The 19,604-nt window shown below is 38.4% G+C and overlaps 1 protein-coding gene across 1 annotated transcript in view; it reads right to left on the bottom strand.

Moving 5' to 3' along the window:
- Positions 1-19,604, bottom strand: part of Gpr156 (G protein-coupled receptor 156) — an 86,113-nt gene that overhangs the window by 20,703 nt on the left and 45,806 nt on the right. The window contains 2 exon segments of the mRNA XM_047564478.1: positions 891-1,001; positions 1,261-1,390. Coding sequence (XP_047420434.1) covers positions 891-1,001; positions 1,261-1,390 — 241 coding nt within the window.

Genomic DNA, 19,604 nt, shown 5'->3' with positions numbered 1-19,604 from the left:
AAAGGGTGAGAAAATCTGTGCAAATTGTAAATTTTTTATCTCAAAAAAAAAAAAAAAGCTATTTTTGGAAAAGGAATCAGTGTTCTAGAGGGATGGCTGAACTTTTTGTCCTTTTGGGCAATCTTCTTCATCTGTGTGGTTACTCACAGCTGAGCTTTTGATAAATATTCATCATGATTCGATAATGTTTGCAAAAAAGTCTCATCATTCCAGAGAAGTAGACTCCAGCTGAATTATATATTAGGTCTGGAAAGAACCTCTAGCCAAAGAGGGTGATGGTCAGGTTTGAGGTCTGCTCAGTGCTCTAGGGGAAAATGGAGGAATGTTGACTGCGTTGATGCCAGGGACATGCAGGTGATCTGCTTTAACACTGTCCCAGGGTTGCTTCTATCTGCTGCATGGGCATCTTCTTTCTTGCTCATTGCTCTAGCCACATCCTTCTCATTTAAAGAATTTCCTTCTACATAGAAAAGAACTGGGCTCTAGGGAGGAAAATAGCTCTGCTCACTTGCTATAGTTTCTCTGTAATCATCTGTCCTCCCTCCACTTCCAATTCACACCTGTGCCAAGCAACAGTCTCTCTGAGCATCATGTTCTCCCTCACACCTGTGCCAGTATTGGCTTGCTCACAGATCTCTGTAGGGCCTGGAGTGGGTGTGCATGAAGCAGAGCCTGTGTTCCAAGACGTATCTCCTAATAGTACTGGTTCACAGCCTTCCAGACCTGGGGTTTTTTGAGGTCACCTGAGTCAAACGTTTGAAGTGAGGAACAAGAACTTCAGATCATCCTAAAAGGGGTAAGGCCCACTGACCCGCACAAGTTTCTCTAGCATTTAATCCACGTGGAACTGCGGCCTGCAATCCAGCATTGTGTGCTTGCTGCCAACTCACCACTCTCTTGTCCGGGACTCTCTGGGTAAACACCTTGTAGAGTCGCCAGCTCTTCCCCAGAATAGGGCCAAACACAAGGGAGGTCCCAATGCACAGCATGGACAGTCTTATCTACAGGTGGAAGGGTAAAGAAGCAAAAGTCAGGACGGGAACCTTCATCAGTTCTCCATGCATTCTGATCTGCAAAGCCTCTGGTTCACAGAGGGCACTGGGTCCAAGATGGACCTCAGTAGCTGAGTGTGTCAGAGATCGCCTGTGAAAATGCCCAAACCAGGGATATAAGGAACCACCACTCTTGGGAGAAGTTGATGTAAAAGCTTATCAAAGTTTTGATATTATATTCTAAACAGAATTTCAAAATGTCACCTACCTGAATGAGAGTTTCCATTGAGCTCCCCACAAAAACATCTTGAATCCCAAAGAGGTAAGCGCTACTGTAAGTCAGACAACTGCCCAGTAAGGTCACAATGTTCAGATTGGGACTGGACATCTTCACAATCCTAGATGGGTTTAGGAAGAAAGACACCTGAAGTTATGACCCATAATTATCAAATTATGGCCAAAGGTCTCCAAGATCAAAGCTTTCTCCCTGGCATAATCTCCAATGTAGCCCCAGAGTGAGGGCCCCCACTAGGAAGAAACTACTTCCCTGCCCTGTGACACTTATGGCGTATTTAAATTTATTTTCAAAGAGAACTAAATTCTGGCACTTCTTGCAAAGAAGACTGACTACCTACACTCAGGAGGCAGCAGACAAGAGTTAGGAAGGTATCCATGAAGTTTAGAGTTGCTAAGGGACTACTGTATACAGCTGAGTGAATAAATAACTAGCAGGTAGATACCCAGAGAGACCGCTTGGAGCTTTTAGAAATGAGCTGTAAGATAAACTTCTATCTGAAAAGAGGTTTGGGATACTTTGTATACTCTATGTATTTTAATTGATATGTAAATTTTCTCCTTTCTCTACCTGATGGAGAAGAGGCAGTAGGGATGAAAAGCAGGAAATTAGGGCAGGATCTTTTCTCCAAGTAGTTTTCAATGAGGTTATAGAGCAGTTGGACAATTAGAGTGAGATGTGGACAATAAGGGTCTCAGACAGTCTCAGCATCAGCAGAGATTCAGGCAGTGAACTGGGGAAAACCAAGAGAAAATCAAGCTTCCTGAATAGTGACTGATAACAATACACTGAACAAGTAACAAGAAGGAATGTAATTGTATTTAAGCATTTTAGTCTAAATAGTGTGTTCTACATAAATTTAATAAGAATCATTTGATAATTACTGGAGACATATGTGTGTGTGTGTGTATATATATGTGTGTGTGTGTGTGTGTGTAGTTTTTTTTGTTTGTTTTTTGTGGTACTGGGGAGTGAACCCAGGACTTTGCACATGATAGGCAGGTACTGAGCTATACCCCCAGTTCTTTATATTTTATTTTGAGATAGGGTCTTGCTAAATTGCCTCAGCTGCCCTCAAACATGTGATACTCCTGCCTCAGCCTCTTGATTAGCAGGAATTACACACATGTGCCACCACGCCCCACTTTATATGTTTATTTTAAATAATAGTTGAGGAGGAAGACATTCTTTCCTGTCCCTAAGTTGTGTGATTGAGTGGCTTAAAGGCCAGGACCAAGGTAAAACCATCCACTTAATGCAGACTATTTTATTTATTTTTAATTCTTTTTTATAATTGTTTACACACTTTAAATTATACAGATTAATGGGTTTGACTGTGACATTTCCATATATATATATATCATGCTTTGATCATATCTAACCTCCCTATTATCCTCCTTCTTCCCCCAACCGACCTCACCCAACCCCCTGTTCTCTTTTTACTCCTTAATGAACCCTCTTCTACTTTCAGGGTTTTATTTTATTTTGTTTTTTAAATTTCCACATATGAGAGAAAACAGGACTTGTTTTTCTGTGCCTTGTTTTTTTTTTTTTTTTTTAACGTGAGGACCCCCAGTTCCATCCATTTTCCAGCAATGAATCAATGACATGATTTCATTCTTCTTTATGGCCGAATAATTCTCCATTGATATATACTTACTTTATCCATTCATCCATTGATGGGTACTAAGTCGATTCCATAACTTGGTTATTGTAAATAGTGCTGCAGCAATAAATGTGGGTATGCAGGTATCACTATAATATGCTGACTTCATTTCCTTGGGGTACATACCCAGCAGTGGGAAAGTTGGATCATGTGGTAGTGCTATTATTATACTATTACTAGTTTTTTTTTTTTTTTGAGAAACCTTCATACAGTTTTCCACAGTGGCTCCACTAATTTACACCCCACCAATAGGGTGTAAGGGTTCCTTTTTTTCCCACATCCTCACCACCATTTGTTATTATTATTTTTTTATAATAGCCATTCAGTGCAGCATATTTTGATGACAGGCAAAGTACTTGGAAGCATCTGACAAGCAGTCCAGCAGTGCTGCATTTGCCAGTGTCATGATCACCACGTGCCAGATGGCTGGCATCTTAATACATACACACACACAAGAACGCCAAACCCTCACCCTGAAACTCAGCCCCGTCACCACAGTCCAATCAATTCAGTTGAGCTTAACATTGTTTTGCAGTAAAAATGTTGTTTTATTTCTCTATCTCAAAAAGTGAGAACGACTTTCATGTATACCCTTGTAAAATGGGGATAATAATAATACCACTCTTTAAGAGTTGTGAAGCACTATTGCAAAGTGCGTGGCACAGGGGCTGGCACACTGTAGGCATGTCACCAACATTAGGGACAGTACTATAATCTCACCACTGTCCATGTTTTAGTAACCTGGGGATCAGCTTTTTCTTCTTCTGTTTCTTTATCACCTATGCTCAATCACCAAGTTCTTTCCCTTCTTATGTCAAAGTCTTTCCCTGAGTTTCTCCTCATCTCCATTCCTGTTACTGCATTTATCCAGGATACAGGCATGTGAGAGACAGGAACTGGAATCAGGTGTGACAGGTGGGGATGCTGGCTCTGCATGCACAGCTGTGTGACCTTGAGGTTGTCACTGAACTACTCTAGGCCTCTGTTTCCTCTTCCATGAAATGAAGATAACACCAGCTTTCATACACCACAAGACACTGTGGGGCCCAAATGAAATACAGGCCGAAACTCTAAATTCTAAGGTGATGCAAAAATATTAATTTTTGGATTTTTCATGTAACTTTCTGCTGTCTGCAACAGTAATTTTTCCTGACCTAGTACACCACGTACCTTACTTTCAGACTTATTTTCCTAAAATACCACCTTTATCACTTAGCAAGAGTGACATGTAATTGGGGAGTAGCTCAGTGGTTGAGCAATCTCCTAGCATAGATGAGGCCCTGGGTTTGACCCCCAATACTGCCCCCCCCCAAAAGAACATCTAAAAGATGTTCATCAAAAAGACATCTAAAAGAACATCTAAAAGATGTTCATCAAAAAGACATCTAAAAGAACATTCTTCATTCTTCTGTCATTTACCTTAAGCCTCCCATATCCAATTTAAGATCTAGCCCTATCCTACCTAAACACTTTGCTCACTCAGATCTGTCTCCTCTGTCTCCGTTTTCCAGTTGTGGACTTAGGGAGAGTGACCTTCCCTAGTTTCTTTGTCTAAGAGAGAAGGAGAAAGATGTGGTATATAGGAATAAATAGGAATAGTGTTAACCAGCATTTTCGCAAAGCATTCTTTAAGAAAAGTACTACATTAGAAAGACTCATGTTGACACTGACTTAGAGCAGAAGACACTGCTGCCCTGGGGATGACCACTTGGAAGCTTGAGCAGTGATATAGCCAGTGGGGGGCACTTGTGCAAGACCAATACCCAAGACCACCCCTGCCCTTTGCAGCCCCTGTTTCTCAAATGCTCCTGCACATAAGCCATGGATATATCATGGTGACTTCCTTACCAAGCACCTGCCTGGATCTTACAGCCACACATCTGTTTCATCTAGGTCACTCATAGATAGGTTTCTCACTTTATTCTTCTCTGCCCCTAGTTTATTTGAATACCACAATTCCATGTCCTTTGAGTGATTCAGTACTGCATGGAATCTTGATTTAGAATTCTTCCCTTTTCTGATCTAGTTAAGAGGAACTCAATTTAGTTAGTTTTGATGAAACAGACATTACATAGCGTTCATATCTCAGACACTGGTGCAAATTCATTGTCCAAACAGACATAGTATAGACTTATATACATATTTTTTTCAGGCTTTTCTTCTGAACAATTTTACTGAAAACTTGCCTCAGAAAAGAAAAAGTAAATAGAAGATGATTTTCCTATTTTGTTTGGCCTAGTGAACACCTGTAAAGCCACTTAAAGGTGAATCATCTCTAATTCAGCAGGTGAATTATGTCTGGGGAATGACTGCCACACTGATAGGAATTCAATCATCAATGTCATTTATATTTTTTCTATTGAACTATTCAGCCTACATAGCTGAATAGTTTAATTGGGTCACAAACACACAATTTCCACAAAGTCGGAAGATTTAAATATTATATACTTAATTTTAAATAGCCAGTGCCATCTATATTACTGTGTTCCGTTTATGACTGGCAGTCTGAAACAAAGTGGAATTTTTAAAAAAAGATATTACAGCTGTCTCATTATCTCTCTCTCTTTTTTTTAATTTATTGTCTCAAAGTGTAAGGCAAGAGTTTTTTTGATTTTTCTATTTTCAAGTAAGGACTCTGAGTCTGTAGATAAATACCTATAGATGTCTATAGAAAAATATCTGTCTACATCTGCCAAACTTGTATAATCCTGAAATATCATTTCAATAGTCTAATGAATTCTGACGCTTAAGTGGCATCCACCAACTCACGGGTATGATGTTTTAAAAATCTTTATCAAAGATTTGGTTTTGGAATTTGGAGACAGTATATGTGAAATTTTTGGGTTTAGAAATATGGCCTAAGATTGGGGCAGAACTAATTGAAAACTTTCCTAAGATGTCATAGGATGCGCATGCGCTTTCTAAAATGCTACATGTGTTGATGTAAGTGGTGTCACTGAGCTTTAACATATCCCAAACCAAATATGAATGTCCTTAGACTTTTTAGTAAAATAATTAGGATTTAAATTATGATTCTTTTTCAACCCACTGCTTTTGATCTATGGTATAATAAGATGATAAATCTATCTCATATAAAACTCCGAACAGTCTTATCATGTTATCTGATGTCTTTTCACAAATCTGATCTTTTTGCTGTTTTTCCCATTTCTGATGTCTGAGTCAGTGTGAAACTAATTCAAATTCTTTTGCACCTCAAACTAATATTAGTGTGACTTTTAGTTATTTATATTTAAATTCTGTATCATAAGAACTGGCCCATCTTCTCCTGCCGGGGCCACCATCTTAGGAGGCCATCCCAGGAGATTTCATTAACCTTTCAACCTTGAGACTTGTAAATTCCCTAATTATAATGACTTCACTTTATTCCACTCCAGACATCCACCCCCAGGGTTACACCCTGGGTCTTATGATCATGTGAAATGGTTCCACTTAAGGAATTTTAAACATCAATATGCTGCTTTTTGACTATAATTTGTCTAAAATTTGACTTCTAGTCTTCTCTATCAACTGCTCCTCCCAAATTCTTCCCTAGTTCAGATAACAGGAATTCCATTTTTCCATTTGCTTGGACCAAAAACCTTGGTGTCATCCTTGATTCTTGCTCACTTCCCACATCCAATCTGTCATGAAATCTTGTTGACTCTATTCTCAAAATACACCCAGCACTCAATCCCTTCTCACCACCTCTGCTGCCACCACCTGATCAAAGTCTTGTTTGCAATAGTCTCCTAACTGGTCTCCCTGCTTCTACCCTGAAACTTCCCCAAAGCCTATTTTCAACATGTGTAGCAACTTGAGTGATACACCAAAGGTAATTCAGATCATGACACTTCTCTGCACAAAATCCCCCATGGTCTTTCATTTCCCAGAGGAAAAGTCAGTCTCTACATTTGCTTTGTGAGTGACTTACCTCATTGGATTCAAAGAAATAAGAGCACTATCTATATGGATGATGTCCTCAAGTCTAGGTTTGGTGCCATCCTCTATGTTCTTATAACTCCCCATGGTATATATGCATTAATAAATTAACATGTTATATAATGCCACCATTTTATGTTTGTCCCACTAGACAGTTTCTATTCTCAAAAGTCAAGCTGTTTCCAATTCATCTATATCTCAGTCCCTGGCACAGTCTTTGGAAAATGCTAAGTTTCCATAACCATTTGTGGAATGAATGTATGAATTCATTAATAGATGTGGATGGCCCATCTTTTCTTCCTTCCTAATTTCGTTTTTGTCCTCTTTGCTAGTCTTACTTTTCTCTGATAAAGCCATCTTCTGTTTGGAGGAAGGGCAGGAAGTAGGCAAGAGAGTCAAGTGGCTCTAAAGTGCCAGAAATCTCTGAGAGTCTGGCTCATGCCTCTGTTAAGACAAGAGGGGTACATGTTGGATGACAGCAGCAGTTTCAAGGAGATCCCTGTGGTCTCAGAATGGCTGAGAAGTAGCTGGCATTATTGAACACAAACAGGCCAGAAATATTTTCAAGATTCTGATTGCTATGGACTTCCGCAAACATTTTGAGTTTTAGAAAATTGATACATCGCCTAGAAAATTGATACACCCCAAATCCTCAATGAAAAACCTCATTGTCTGGGTGAACCCCTCCCTGGCTTCTCTGGCAGTGTGGTGCTGAAAGGAGTCTAAACATGAAAGACAGAAAGGTTTCCTAGCAGGATGTTTGTGAAGCTTTTCCTAGTCTCTGTCTCCAGGAAAGGGCAGAATCTGAGGGAATAATTATCCATGTAGGCATATGCACATATATGTTCACTTGTTTCCAGTGAGATCAGGCTGCTTCCAAGATCCATTTCCATTGGTCAGATTGCTAGGAGAATTCTCCTAGGAAATGCTTTTTATATGTCTTTTACATCATGCATCAAGGGCCATACAGGCCCAGAGATATGACAACAGTCCATTGTAGAGCAGGTGATGGATGGGACCTCATTTTCATAACCACACAGATTTCTAACTCCAAGCTGACATCTGCATCAGAAGTTAACAATAAGTGCCTCTCTCTCACGTTTCAGAAAACCTGCTGGTTTTAGACTAATTTGCTGCTTATAGCTGGGCTAGGAAGCATGACTTCTTTTTACATTCTTGAAGTCAGCAAATGATGTTTTGTTATGAGCTAAAATAGTCAGCACTAACTCTTGTTCTGGGTGGGCCTGGCTTCTCTAAATGATGCTTATAGGCTTTGGTTTACACTGAGAGAGCAAGCTCCCTAACCATCAGTCTGTCAGCTTGGGTGGACTGAGAGGACCTGGAAGAACAAAGATATCCTGCCCACCGGACAGCTAAATGTTTAGCTACAGTTAGTTGAACCTGATTAAATATCTTAGGTCCTTCGGGTTCCTCCCTTCTCAAGTTTTTCCAGAAAGCCAACTTCTTCCCCTTATTGCTGGTTTATTAATAAGCCAGTCATGCTACATTTCTGCCTCTCTTCCCTAACCAGGGACAATACGTAGGCCTCGTTAGTAGAGATGTGGTAGAATTTATATCTCAATCATTCAACCAACCATTCAAATAAAATATGTAAGTACAAAAGAAAACTTGCTAAATATTTTGCCCAAAGGTCTCCTTTAATGAGTGCAGTGTGCCCATGGTTTACTATTTACTATCTTGCTGATGATCATTGTCTGTCAAACCTTAATTTGGCAATTCCTAAATATCAACTTGTCAAGATATCAAAAGTTGGAGCTGGGAATGATAGTGCACACCTGTAATCTCAGTAGGTTGGGAGGCTGAGTCAGGAGGGTTGCAAGTTCAAAGCCAGCCTCAGCAATGTAGCAAGACCCTAAGCAACTTAGTGAAACCCTGTCTCAAAATAAAACATAGAAAAAGAGTTGGGGATGTTGTTCAGTGGTTAAGCACTCCTGGGTTCAATTCCTGGTACAAAAAATAAAATAAAAGATATTAAGAGCTGGAGTTAGGAAGGAAAAAGAAATGTAATCTCTGCCCTCAGCTCATTAGGATACCACCACCTTGGTTTCTAGCCTTTTCTCTGCAAAGACAATTTTTTTTTAGTTTTTCTTTTCCTCTTTTAAAATAAAATAAAATTTCAATTTAATATGAATTAAATTAGATATTCATATTAGATATATGAACAACAATATGTTCATACTAACATATTGGGGAATGTTGTTCCTCAATATCCACTGGGTCATTTAATGAAATCTATGTATATGAACATATGGATATTAATTAAATTTACTGTGCATATATTTCAGAGTTCAGCGCTCTCTTGAACTATAAACAGTGCTAAGGATCAATACAAAAATGCATTCTTACAACTCTGAAGCTGAAATGTGGAAATTTAGATACAAGAACAAATGCCCATTACCTCATTATAACTACTCAAGTTGAGGGGCAGTAGTAAAAAAGCATATTGATAAATTCATGATAAGCTGGTGAGAAGGAGGAAATAAAAGCCCCAAAGTGTATCCTTATTGGAACAGAAACTTGTATGACTTTACTTAGGAATATTATGGCCATATGCCACATTGATTTTTTAAAATTCATTTCTAAATGCATTTTTCCATATCTCATGCAATTGTGATATATTTCAAATCCCAGGGGGAAAACCAATAGAAACCCAAACTCCCTCTTTTCTTTGTGAACCTTAGACGCTAGAGTTACAATCTAGGCATAATAAATTATGAGGCAGTGATTTCAACTTTTCCCCTTTTGCTGTGGGAAAAGGCCTTGAGCAATTCCTAGCAGGAGACTTGTAGCAATTCCCAAAAGACAGAGCAGATGCCCTGATTTTAAGTAGGGCACAAAGCAATAGGGCATACAGTGCTCACAATTGGCCATAGGACACACCCAACCACAGGGAGACTGTTGCAGGACTGGAATATTATTAGCTTCCAGGTGACTCACAAGTCAATCTCTTGGAGGCAGGAAAGATTCACCTGCTATATGGGGAATCTTCCTCTCCCTCTCCTCTCCTCCTCCTCCTCCTCCTCAATTTTGCATCAGAACATTGGGCCCTGGGGTGTCGTGAAACCTGAGAGGAATCCTGAAGCAGTACACTGCTGGAATCCTTCCCCACAGGGGAGAATCTGTGAATTCATAATTCTGTGACTGAGTTTGACTCAGCTTTGTCCCCATCAGAACCTTCTGCAAGGCTCTGAACCTAGAAGTAGCTTACTAAGTATTTGTTAAACTGCATAAACTATTAGAATTAAAGGTGTCTTCAAGGTTCAAGGCTCAGAAGAAATAAAAGGAAGTGTGTTGCTAGGCAGGACCTGCCTCCTCCCCACCATTCCGCCCCCACCAGGTGTGTAGGGCAGTATTGGAGACCCAGAGGTCTGAGGCGCACAGCTTGAAAACCAGTGATCTGCTCTGACCCCTTCATTTTAAGGTGAAGGGACTGGCATGTGGTTTTACAGCCAGTCAGGGACCACACTGGGACAGCTGATCCAGATGTCCTGACTGGTTCCTACCGTGTTCTTTTACTTCCTCCTCTAGCTGCTTGGCACCCTGTTCTCATACTAATGATTAATGAAGCTCTGCCAGGGGCCTTCCTGACCCAGTTTTCTAACATGCTGTAGTAGTGTTAGTAGGCCAAGCCTTTTCACCTGCCTCCTCAACTGAGGCTCCACAAAGGCCCCCATTCAGCTGTTGGTGTCACCAAGAAGACATAGAGGGGGAGTCTTGGGTGCCCTGGGGTGCACAGAGCCTGCAGTAGCTTATGCAAGGTTTCTGCTGCCCCTTCAGATTCCGTCTGCTAGCTTGGATCTTGGGCCTTGGCAGACTTCCATTATGCCTACTGGATTTACACACTGGCTAGAACTTCAGAGTGAATTCTTGCTATAACTTTGAGTTCTTGGTTTCTGTATTTGTCTGGTGTCTCTCAATTTTGTTCCCAGCAATGACCTGAAAGTGTGTGTTTTAGTCAGTGACAAGAGTGTATATTATGTGCTAGAGTCAGAATTAAAAGGAACAACTAATAGATAATATGTGTGTGTGTGCATCTTTCATGGATTAATTCTGAGGTAGCCTGAAATCAAATTGACTAGCTGTATTTGTTCAGTGATTTTCCTAACTACTTCATCTGAAAATGGGGGAGAATATTATTTCTCCTGTGTGCTATCAAGGTTAGAGATAATATATCTAAAGTGCAAAGCACTTTGGGACTTGGGGCATATGTAATAGAAAGTAACAACTATTAATCTTAAATTGTATTTACACATAGAGGGACTAAGAACTGATTTCATGAGTTTGAAGAACTAAAGTACCTTTGAATGCAGAAATTACACTAGAGTCAGAATCATTTGGCATATTATTTCTATTTCTGAGAATACTGGTAGAAGTAGAAAATAATATTAAAAGAGTAGACAACATTACCTGTGTATACTAGGCAGTTGATAAGTGCTTGCTCTGCAGAGACTAATGCAACCTTCAAGGCATTCAGAGATAAAAAGCATCACTCTTCTGTTTTTTAATAGGGCCAGGGGGTTAGAAAAGTTCAATAAAGTGATCAAGCCACATGCCTAGTAAGTGAGGAGCTGGGGTTTGAGGTGGGATTTCATTCCACCTCAATGGCTTTCTTATGCCATTTAACCTTCACTGTTCACACACATGTAACCTGTTGTAAACACTCTTGAGGAAGAACCCTCATCTCCTTGTCTCTGTTTTCCCAACCAGGTTCACTGAAGAAACACTTCCTTCCTCAGTCCCCATGTGTGAGGCTTCTGGAGAAGTTTCAGCCAGGCCCCGTCCACCCCAGCATGTGCTCCTCCGAAAGCAAGAAGAGAGCAGGACAGGAAAGGGGTCAATAGGTCTGGGCTGTTCTCTTCCAAATGGTCTCCAGGGCAAGACTCTCCACATCTCTTTCCTCCTTTCGCACCTCCAACAGGCAGTGGACTCTCTTCCACTTTTTGACCTTGTTTCAGCATTATGTCCAGTAGTAGTTTCTCATTTGACTGCCACCAGAAATCCCTGTGCTTTATTTTTCTCAAAAATCTTTTCATTTTGAAATTATTTAAGACACAAGAAGTTGCAAAAGCAGTACAGAGAGTTCTTACGTCCAGCTTTCCCCAGGAATGTCTTACACAATCAGCATATGTAACCCAAACCAGAAAATTGACAGTGGTGCAATATTATTGTCTGAACTATAGTCCCTATTTGAATTTCACTGGATTTGCATGATCTGTGTGGGGTGTGTGTGTAGTTCTATGTGTAGATTAATGTAACCATCATCAGAGCAGGACGCTAGACAGGTCCATCACTCACACACACACACACACACACACCCCATAACACCTCCCTCATGTTACTCTTTTATAGTCACACCCTTTCTCCTACTCTAACTTCTGACAACCACTTACTTGTTCTCTCATTACAAATGGCTTTTGAAAATGTTATGTAAATGGAATACATTGTGTAAAATTTTGAGATTGGTTTGTTTCACTTAACACCCTTGAGATCATCTAAGTTGCTGCAGGTAGCAAGATGTTCCATTTTTATTGTTAGGTAGTCTTCCATTATAGGATGTCCCACAGTTTTTTATCCATTCACCTGCTGAAGGACATTGGAGTTGCTCCCAGATTTTCCCCCCAGCTTTACATTTATACTTGACAAATAACTATTAAATATTTACTGTGTACAACATGATACTCTGGTAAATGCATATATTACGAAAGACTGAATCAAGTTGATTAACATATCTATCACCTCACTTTTTTTTGTAATGAGCACATGTAAGATACACTCTCATAGCAACCTTAAAGCATAAAATACATTATTATTAACTAAATTCACCATGCTATACAATTGCTATCCAGAATTTAATCATCCTAGCTGAAACTTTATACCTTCTTCCCTGACCAGCATCTCTCCATTCTTTATTCCAACCTTAGTTTCTGGCAACCATAATTCTACTCTCTGCCTCTGAGTTTAAATTTTTTAAATTCCACATGTAAGACAGTGAGCATTTGTCTTTTTTGTTTCTTTCTTATTTCACTCAGTATAATGTCCTCTAGACATTGTTGTTCCAAATGATAGGATGCTCTTTTTAAAGGCTGAATAGTATTCCTTTGTACCCATATGCCACTTTTCTTTATCTAGACACTGGTTCCACATCTTGGCTATTGTGAATAATGCTACAATGAATATGCGAGTGAAGATATCTCTCCCACAAACTGATTTCATTTCCTTAGAATATAAAACCAGAAATGGGATTGCTGGATCATATGTAGTTTTCTTTTCATTTTTTCAAGGCAACTCCATACTGTTTTCCCTAATGTAGTATTTACATTCCCACCAACATTGTACATTCTCCACAACCTCGGCACTTATCTTGCATCTTTTTGATAATGACCATTCTAACAGGTTTAAGGGGCTATCTCATTGTAGTTTTAATTCACATTTTCTTAATGATTAGGGATGTTGAACATTTTTTCCGTATATACATTGATCATTTTTTTTTGTTTTCTTTAGAGAAATGTCTATTCATGTCCCCTGTCCATTTTTAAAATTGAGTTATTTATTTTCTTGCTACTGAGTTGAGTTCCTTAGATGCTTTGGATATTTACCAAATAAATTCTCTCATAGATTATCTCTCAGAAAACTCTGGTTATTGTTTTATTTGCTATTTAGAGGCTTTTGGTTTTTATGTAATCTCATTTGTCTATTTTTTTCCTTTTGTTGTACTTTTGGGGTCATATCCAAAAAAAAAAATCACTGCCCAGACTAATGTCATGAAACTTCCCGTTTCTTCTAGAAGTTTCATAGTATCAGATCTTATGTTTAAGTCTTTAATATATTTTGAGTTTATTTTTTATATAGTATGAGATAAGGATCTCATTTCATTCTTTTGCATGTGGACATCGTTTTCCTAACAGCATTTAGTGAAGAGACTCTTCTTTCCTCTTTCTGTATTTTTTACACCTTTGTTGAAAATCAGTTGACTATAAACACATGGCCTCTCTCTGCGTGGTTTATATGTCTGTTTTTATGCTAGTATCATTATGTTTTGATTACTAGAGCTTTGTGGTAGATTTTGAAATCAGGTAGTGTGATAATCTAGCTTGATTATTTTTGTTCAAGGTTGCTTTGACTATTTTAGGGTTTTTGTGTTTCATAGGAATTTTAAGATTTTTAAAAAAATTTATATATACAAAAAGTAACAGCATTTATACAAAAAGTAACACCGTTGAAATATTAATAGGGATTGCAATGAATTTATACATTATTTTGGGTAATATTGGCACTTAAACAATATTTATGTTCCAGTCCATGAACATAGGATATCTTTCCATTTATTTGTGTCTGATCTTCAATTTCTTTTATCAGCATTTTGTGGTTTTCAGTGTACATATCATTCATCTTTTTGGTAAATATACTCCTTATTTACTTATTTATTTATTTATTTTTGGTACCAAGGGTTGAACCCAGGGACACTTTACCACTGTGCTACATCCCAAGCCCTTTCAATTTATTTTCAAGACAAGGTCTCACTAAGTTACTTAAGGCCTCACTAAAATGCTGAGGCTGACCTTGAACTTACAATTCTCCTGCCTCAGCCTCCTGAGTCGCTGGGATTACAGGCATTCACCACTGCTTCTGGCTCCTTTTTTTTTTTTTTTTTGGGTGCTGGGGATCGAACCCAGGGCCTTGTGCTTACAAGGCAAGCACTCTACCGTCTGAGCTATCTCCCCAGCCCCTCCATTTATTTTTGATGCTATTGTAAATGGAATTTTTAATTTCTTTTTCACTTAGTAAACTGTTAGTATTTCCAATTTTGACTCTTGCAAATAAAGCAGTTATAAACCTTTGTACATAGGCTTTGTGTGAGCATAAAATTTCTTTTCTCTAGAGTAAATACAGGATTGTAATGGCTGAATCACATAGTGTTTAACTTTCTCTTCTAAGAAAACATCAAATTATTTTCCATAGTAGTGTATGGCAATGTATGAGAGATTCAGTTTCTCTATATTGTGCTAACATTTGGTATAGCAGTCTACATACTTTTGGTTCATGTCATATATGTCAATCTTTATGAGTAGAAGCCTTGGACACCATTTGATTTTCAGCCCTGTATTTGTATGTACTCTAACTGGAATGAATCCTGGAGGGGAAGGAAATATGTGTTAATGTGCTGAATTCTTTTTTTTTTTTTAATATTTTTTAGTTGTCAATGGACCTTTATTTTATTTATTTATCTGCGGTGCTGAGAATCAAACCCAGTGCCTCATGCATGTTAGGCAAGTGCTCTGCCACTGAGCCACAATTCCAGCCCAAATGTGTTGAATTCTTATAAAGTACCTTCTATGTACCAGACACTGTGGCACATGTTTGAATATAAACTATTGTATTTGACTTTGAGGACTTAAAATTTATCAAGGGAGATGGGTAAGAGGATAAGTAAACATGATTATGAAATAATTCAGTAAGTAAAATAGGCATGTGCAAAATGCCATGGACATTGATAAAGAAATCATGCCTTGGAATAGTGGTTCTTAAATTCTAGTACCAGACTAGGTTGGCAAGTTTGTTGAACTACAAAATGATGGTCCTAATTGCAGAGGTTTGGTTTAAGTAGAGTCTAGGGTAGAGTCTCAAGAAGTTGTACTTCTAACACATTCTCAGTGATGCTGCTGCTGCTGGCCCAGCACCCTCATTTTAAGAGACAGGAGTTTACTCTAAAGAATGGATGGAACTTTGTCAGGTGAGAAATGAGAAAAATCACAAAACAAGGGAGAGCATGAACAAAGGTATGGCTGTTCCCTTATGTGACCAGAGCACAACTTAATTTAAGAGGAAAAGGTGGAAATTATACATTAGGATCAGGCTACAACAGAAAAATGCTTACCTTAGGAGTTAAGTATAAGCTAAGTTCCATCCCAAGACTGGAACCCAGAGCTATATCAAAATTAAATGGTAGGGCTGGGTGTGTGGCCCAGTGGTAGAGTGTGTGGCTTGTGTGCAGCCCTGGGTTTGCAGCATCCCCGCACCGCCAAAAGCAAAACAATTTAAACAGGAAGGTGGAATTCTGGAGCCAATAAAAACAGGTAGTAAGAAGAATGGTAAAATCAGCACATTCAGATATGGCAGAAATTAAAAGAGAAGGAATAGAGGAGATGGTTAATGATGTTAATGTGTTTTAACAGCTAAAAAGAATGGAATAAAAAAGAAATCTGTTGGTTTAAGAGCCTAGGGAAAGAGTCAGATCTAATAATCTTTCAGTGGAGTAAGAAGAATGGGTTGAGAGTGAATTGGAGATTAGAAAGTGAGGGTGATCAGTGAAATATATTCCTTTAAGAGATTTGACAATAATAATATCGGGAGGATTGGGGCAGCAGCTTCAGAGAGAGGCATGAACAAGAGAAGAATTTCTTCTGGAAGCCTTCTCAATTCTCAGGAAGAACACCAAGAGTTTCCCGTGATTCACCTGTCTTTATTCTGTCTACCTGACTTGAAATATGCAAAACACAGAAACTATCAACTACTACTATGCCTGGGAGGCAATTTGAGTATGGTAATCACTCTGTTGTCTTTCTCAACAAATTCAGAGGCACATGACTAGTTTATTCTATTGTCTTTTGGTACCTGAGCACTCACAGTGCAGAAGATCCAGTATCATCCTAGTCTCTTCTTTTTAGTAGATTTTAAGTAATCCCTTTATATTTTGAACTATCTTTGAAAGTGCTTCTCAAGAGACTGGGGTTGTAGCTCAGCAGTTGAGTGCTTGCCTAGGACGTGTGAGACACTGGGTTTGATCCTCAGCACCACACAAAAATAAACAAACAAAATAAAAGTATTGTGTCCATCTGCAACTTAAAAACGTATGTTTTAAAAAGAGAAAGTGCTTCTCAAAGTCTTTTTTTTTTTTCCCTCCTATTTTGTAACTATTCTACCATACTTTGTGAGCTACCTGCTCTACTCTGGAGAGCTTTTTACATTTTTTTTTTTTTTTTGAGAGATGTCACTTTCCCTCAACAATACTACTATGACTGCCATATTTTTATGTTCCTATATTTTTAAAATCATCAGTTACTTTTCCCCTATGCCTCCAATGAAGTCTCTTAATATAGTTTCCATCTTCTTATGACTTTCAAACACCTACCTTTCAATTTTGTCCTAGAGAATGGTCATATGTTTTCAGCTTCCTTAATGAACATTGGATAATTGAGATAAATTTTCTGGGTTTATGTATTTACTTGTGTCCTGATCACTAATGTTAGTTGGCTCACCCATGATTACATCATAAAAGCGACTCTTAGACACTGGGCAAGAGCTGTAGCCAGGACATTTTCTCTAGCTTTAGGTGCTTTGAAATTTCCTATTTAATGAAGTCCATTCTATTACAGATTCTTATTTAAAAGTTCATCTCTACTTCTTGACCTGATTAAGCATTTTATAATTCACATGTAGGCTAACTAATTCTCCCCTTTTTAAATGTCTGGCACAATTTCCATGATTCCAAATCTTGAACATTTTTCTATAGATATCATCAGCTTGGTCATATAGCATATAGCAATGATCTCAAACAATAGAGTAACTTGTAAGAGTATTTTTTTTTTAAACTGCTGCGTTCGTCCTACACCTAGATGTTCTAACTTAATTGGTCTGGGTAAAGCCTAGGTATCAGGGTTTTTAAAAGCTCCTTTGGAGATTCTAATATGAACCAAGTTTAAAAACCATTGATTTAAGTATATTCCTAAGACAATCTAATTTTTAAAATTGTCAAAGGATTTGAATAGACAGTTCTCCAAAGAAGATACATAGATATTCAATAAGTACATGAAAAGGCAACCAACATCATTAGTCATCAAGGAAAAGTGAATAGAAACCACACAGAGATGTGACTTTTCACCTACTAGGATAGCTAGAAATAAAAAGGTGGATAATAAGAAGTGTTGGTGATAATGTAGAGAAATTGGAACCCTCATACATCGTTGGTTGGATTGTAAAATGCTACAGCTACTTTGAAAAAGAGTCCTGAACATACATTAAATACAATCACCATGTAACGCAGCAATTCTACTTGTAAGTTTACATCCAAGATAAATAAAAAATTACATGCACATAAAACCTTGGACATGAATGTTCAAAGCAACATATTATTCAGGATATCCAAAAAGTGGAAACCACCAAATATCCATTAAGTGATGACTGGATATACAAAATGTGCAATATCCATACAATGGTATATTATTAAGACACGAAAAGTAATGAAATACTGCTTAGTGCTACAACATGGATGCACCTAGAAAACATACTAAAATGATGCTAAGTGAAAGAAGCCAGACACAAATGTCCAGAATAGGTTAAAAAAAAAAAAAAAAAAGACAGATTAAGGTTGCCAGAGGCTGGGGGAGGAAGGAATGAGGAGAGACTGCTAAAAGGTACAGAGTTTCTTTTTGGGGTGATGAAAATGTTCTAGAAGCAGACAGTGATGATGGTTACTCAATCCTGTAATTGTACTAAAAAAAATTGAACTGCAGACTTTAAAGAAGTGAATTTGATGATATATGAAAAATATCTCAAAAGAAAAAAAATAGTATCTATATTTCTAAAGTCATCTTATGTGCCTGAGACATTCTTATTTATGGATATTTGAGAAAGATTCTCCATTGCCTATAACATTTCTATTTTACTATTTTTCGTTGTATATTTCATACAAAATTAGGCCACCTCCTCCCTTTTCTTCTGAGAGCCTAAAACTCAGGATATAATTAATTCTACAGTGTGACAGAATGAAATATCTGGCTTTAGTCATCTTTAGATATGAGGGAAATAATTCTAGAGAAAGAAAATTAGAATAAGTGTCTTTATGAAATGGGGACAGTCCATTCTGCAACCTGGGAAGGAGAAGGCCAATGAAATTGTGATTGAAGCCTATTAAATCACAAAGAGATTATTATAGTGTGGATCTCAATGCCACCCAAAGGCTCATGTGCCAAAGGCTGGCTTCCCAACACAGCAGAGTTCAGAGGTGGGATTTTTTTTTGCGAACTGATTGGGTCATGAGGGCTCTGAATTTCATTAAAGAGTAATTCGTTGTTGAATGGACTATTGGGAGGTGGGGGAAGGAAATAGGCCGCTGGGGGCATGTCCTGGAAGGGTGCATCCTGCTCCAGGTGTGTCTCAATCTCTCTCTCTCTCCCCATCCCCTCTCCCTCCCTCCCTCCCTCCCTCTCCTCTCCCTCCCTCCCATTCTCCCTCTCTCTATCCTGGCTACCTTAAAATGAGCATTTCTGCTCTGCCACACCCTTCTACCACGAGGCTCTACCACACCAGAGGCCCAGAAATAGTTCACTGTGGACTGGAACTAAGAGCCAAAATAGATCTTTCCTCCTTTTACATTGTTTTCTGTAGATATTTTGTCACCGTGACAGCCAGTCAACTAACACGAAATCTTGAGTGTGACAGAATGAAACTCTAGAAGATTTGAAAGAGAAGATACCATTTAAAGCTTTGGGCATGCAAAATTAGGATATAAAGAATAAAGTACCAACTTGCAAAACATGTAGTAATTTAAGGGTGATTATTGTCCTCCAAGAGATGGTACAGGCAATAAAATACAGTTTTAAGGTAATGGTTCCGTAATTGATTATTTGCCAAAAGGAGTTACTATTAGTAGGAATTTGTTTTTCTTTTCTGGGAAATGGGCCTAACCATGAAG

The sequence above is a fragment of the Sciurus carolinensis genome, chromosome 9, assembly GCF_902686445.1.
Source record: "Sciurus carolinensis chromosome 9, mSciCar1.2, whole genome shotgun sequence".
NCBI classification, from domain to species: Eukaryota; Metazoa; Chordata; class Mammalia; order Rodentia; family Sciuridae; genus Sciurus; species Sciurus carolinensis.
Note: the sequence above shows the minus strand (reverse complement) of the source record. Positions and strands in the feature narration are given on the sequence as shown.